Source organism: Mirounga leonina, unplaced genomic scaffold (assembly GCF_011800145.1).
Source record: "Mirounga leonina isolate KUSES-001 unplaced genomic scaffold, KU_Mleo_1.0 Mir_197928, whole genome shotgun sequence".
NCBI lineage: Eukaryota > Metazoa > Chordata > Mammalia > Carnivora > Phocidae > Mirounga > Mirounga leonina.
In genome coordinates this window covers 311-1885 of record NW_023270496.1, presented here as the reverse complement: position 1 = coordinate 1885, position 1575 = coordinate 311, and the positions used below count along the sequence as shown (strand labels likewise).

The window sequence follows — 1575 nt, the reverse complement described above, 5'->3', positions numbered from 1 at the left end:
TTTAAGGCCAGGGGCGCCTGGCTGGCTCCGTTGGTTAAGCATCTGCCTTCGGCTCAGGTCATGATCCCAGGGTCCTGGGATCAAGTCCCACATCAGGCTCCCTGCTCAACAGGGAGTCTGCTTCTCCCTCTGCCCCTCCCCCCTGCTCGTGTTGTGTGCTCTCTCTCTCTCTGGCAAAAATAAATAAATAAATAAAAATTTTAAGGCCACGACAAGTTACATCGTGTTACATTTCAATTCCTCTACCAAGGAGAAATGATAATAGTACCTAACTCACAGAATGGCTCTAGGAAAAAAAATTATACACACACACTGAATGTCAGGCTTTTATTTTTATTTTTTTTTTAAACAACAAGTTTATTTAAACAACAAGATGCTTGACTTGAAGGGAAAACTACCTAGGATTCATTTCTTTTAGGGTAATATATCCCTACTTAAAGACAGATTGCCCTACATGTAACAGCTACGTACAAAAAAGTTATAAAATTGTTGTTATAAAAGGATTTTTATGTTTTTCTTTTTTTGTTAAACTGTGAGAGCAAAATAACTTACTGGAATATAAAGATAAGAGCTGACTGAGCATGCCACTAATGGGGAGAGGGATATTTTCACAGAAACAGTGTTTTCCCCCATCCCATCTCCATTTGATGTCGATCAAAACATACCATTGGCCATTTAGTTAAAAAAATGCAATATGCTTGTGCACATACACAGTTACTTTATGTACAATAAAGGAACGGGGAAGGGGAAAATGAAAGAATAGAGAAAACTGTACTGTAATACTCAGGATGTGGTGGAACCAAATTGTGGCTTTCTACTTGAGAATGTCTTCTTGGTCTGGAGGAACAGAGTTCTGGAGTAAAGTAGCAGGTTCCCTTTTTAGTAGACACCTCCTGTCTGCTGCTGGAACACATCAATTGTATCTTCATCCTCCATTTCCAACTGTGCAGGTGTGTCTGTTTCATTGATTGGCTGCCCATCAAATCGGAATCTGATCTGCCTCATTGACAAACCCTGTCGTTCACAGTAGGCTTTCATTAGATTACTAAGTGGTGTGTGCCTCTTAATCGTAAACTGCACCACAGAACCATCCTGCCCCGCCACCTTCAAATGAATATGATCGTTGTTCTCAGTCTTGACTCCTTCCTTGGGCTTTTCATCCGCCATGGTGAGCACCGGAGTCTCCTCAGCTGCGGCTTCACCAAAGAGGTACCAGCTCCACACCGAATATCAGGTTTTTAGCACAATGTCCAATGCAGAGTAAGGATCCAATAACTCTTACCTCAATTATCCGTATTATTGTTCTGTCTCAATGCTAACAATTATGACTCTCTTAATAAAAACTGGATTTAAAATCGGTACTAGGAAATATCGCAAGCTTATAGTTAGTGACGCCTAGTCTCTGCCTGTGCGGTCAGCAGTCCTAACTTCACCCCAGCACACACACACTCACACACACATCCCTCCATGTGGACATGCCCTTCCCTCCCCCCAACAGCACACAGAGGCCGCAGCTACAAAGGCAGGCCGAGTCCCTGATCCGCCATCTCCCACCATGTCCCTCCCTCTCGTTCA

At 43.0% G+C, this 1575-nt stretch overlaps 1 protein-coding gene across 1 annotated transcript; it reads right to left on the bottom strand.

The window, feature by feature from the left end:
• Window positions 1–844: 844 nt before the first annotated feature.
• Window positions 845–1182, bottom strand: LOC118024483 (small ubiquitin-related modifier 2-like). Its single transcript, XM_035026413.1, has one exon. The coding sequence runs from the start codon at window positions 1165–1167 to the stop codon at window positions 880–882; it is 288 nt and encodes a 95-aa protein (XP_034882304.1). The 5' UTR covers window positions 1168–1182; the 3' UTR covers window positions 845–879.
• Window positions 1183–1575: the final 393 nt, after the last annotated feature.

What these genes read in the sequence shown, in the direction of transcription:
- LOC118024483 (XM_035026413.1), bottom strand. Translation starts at nt 1,167, where the DNA reads ATGGCGGATGAAAAGCCCAAGGAAGGAGTCAAGACTGAGAACAACGAT.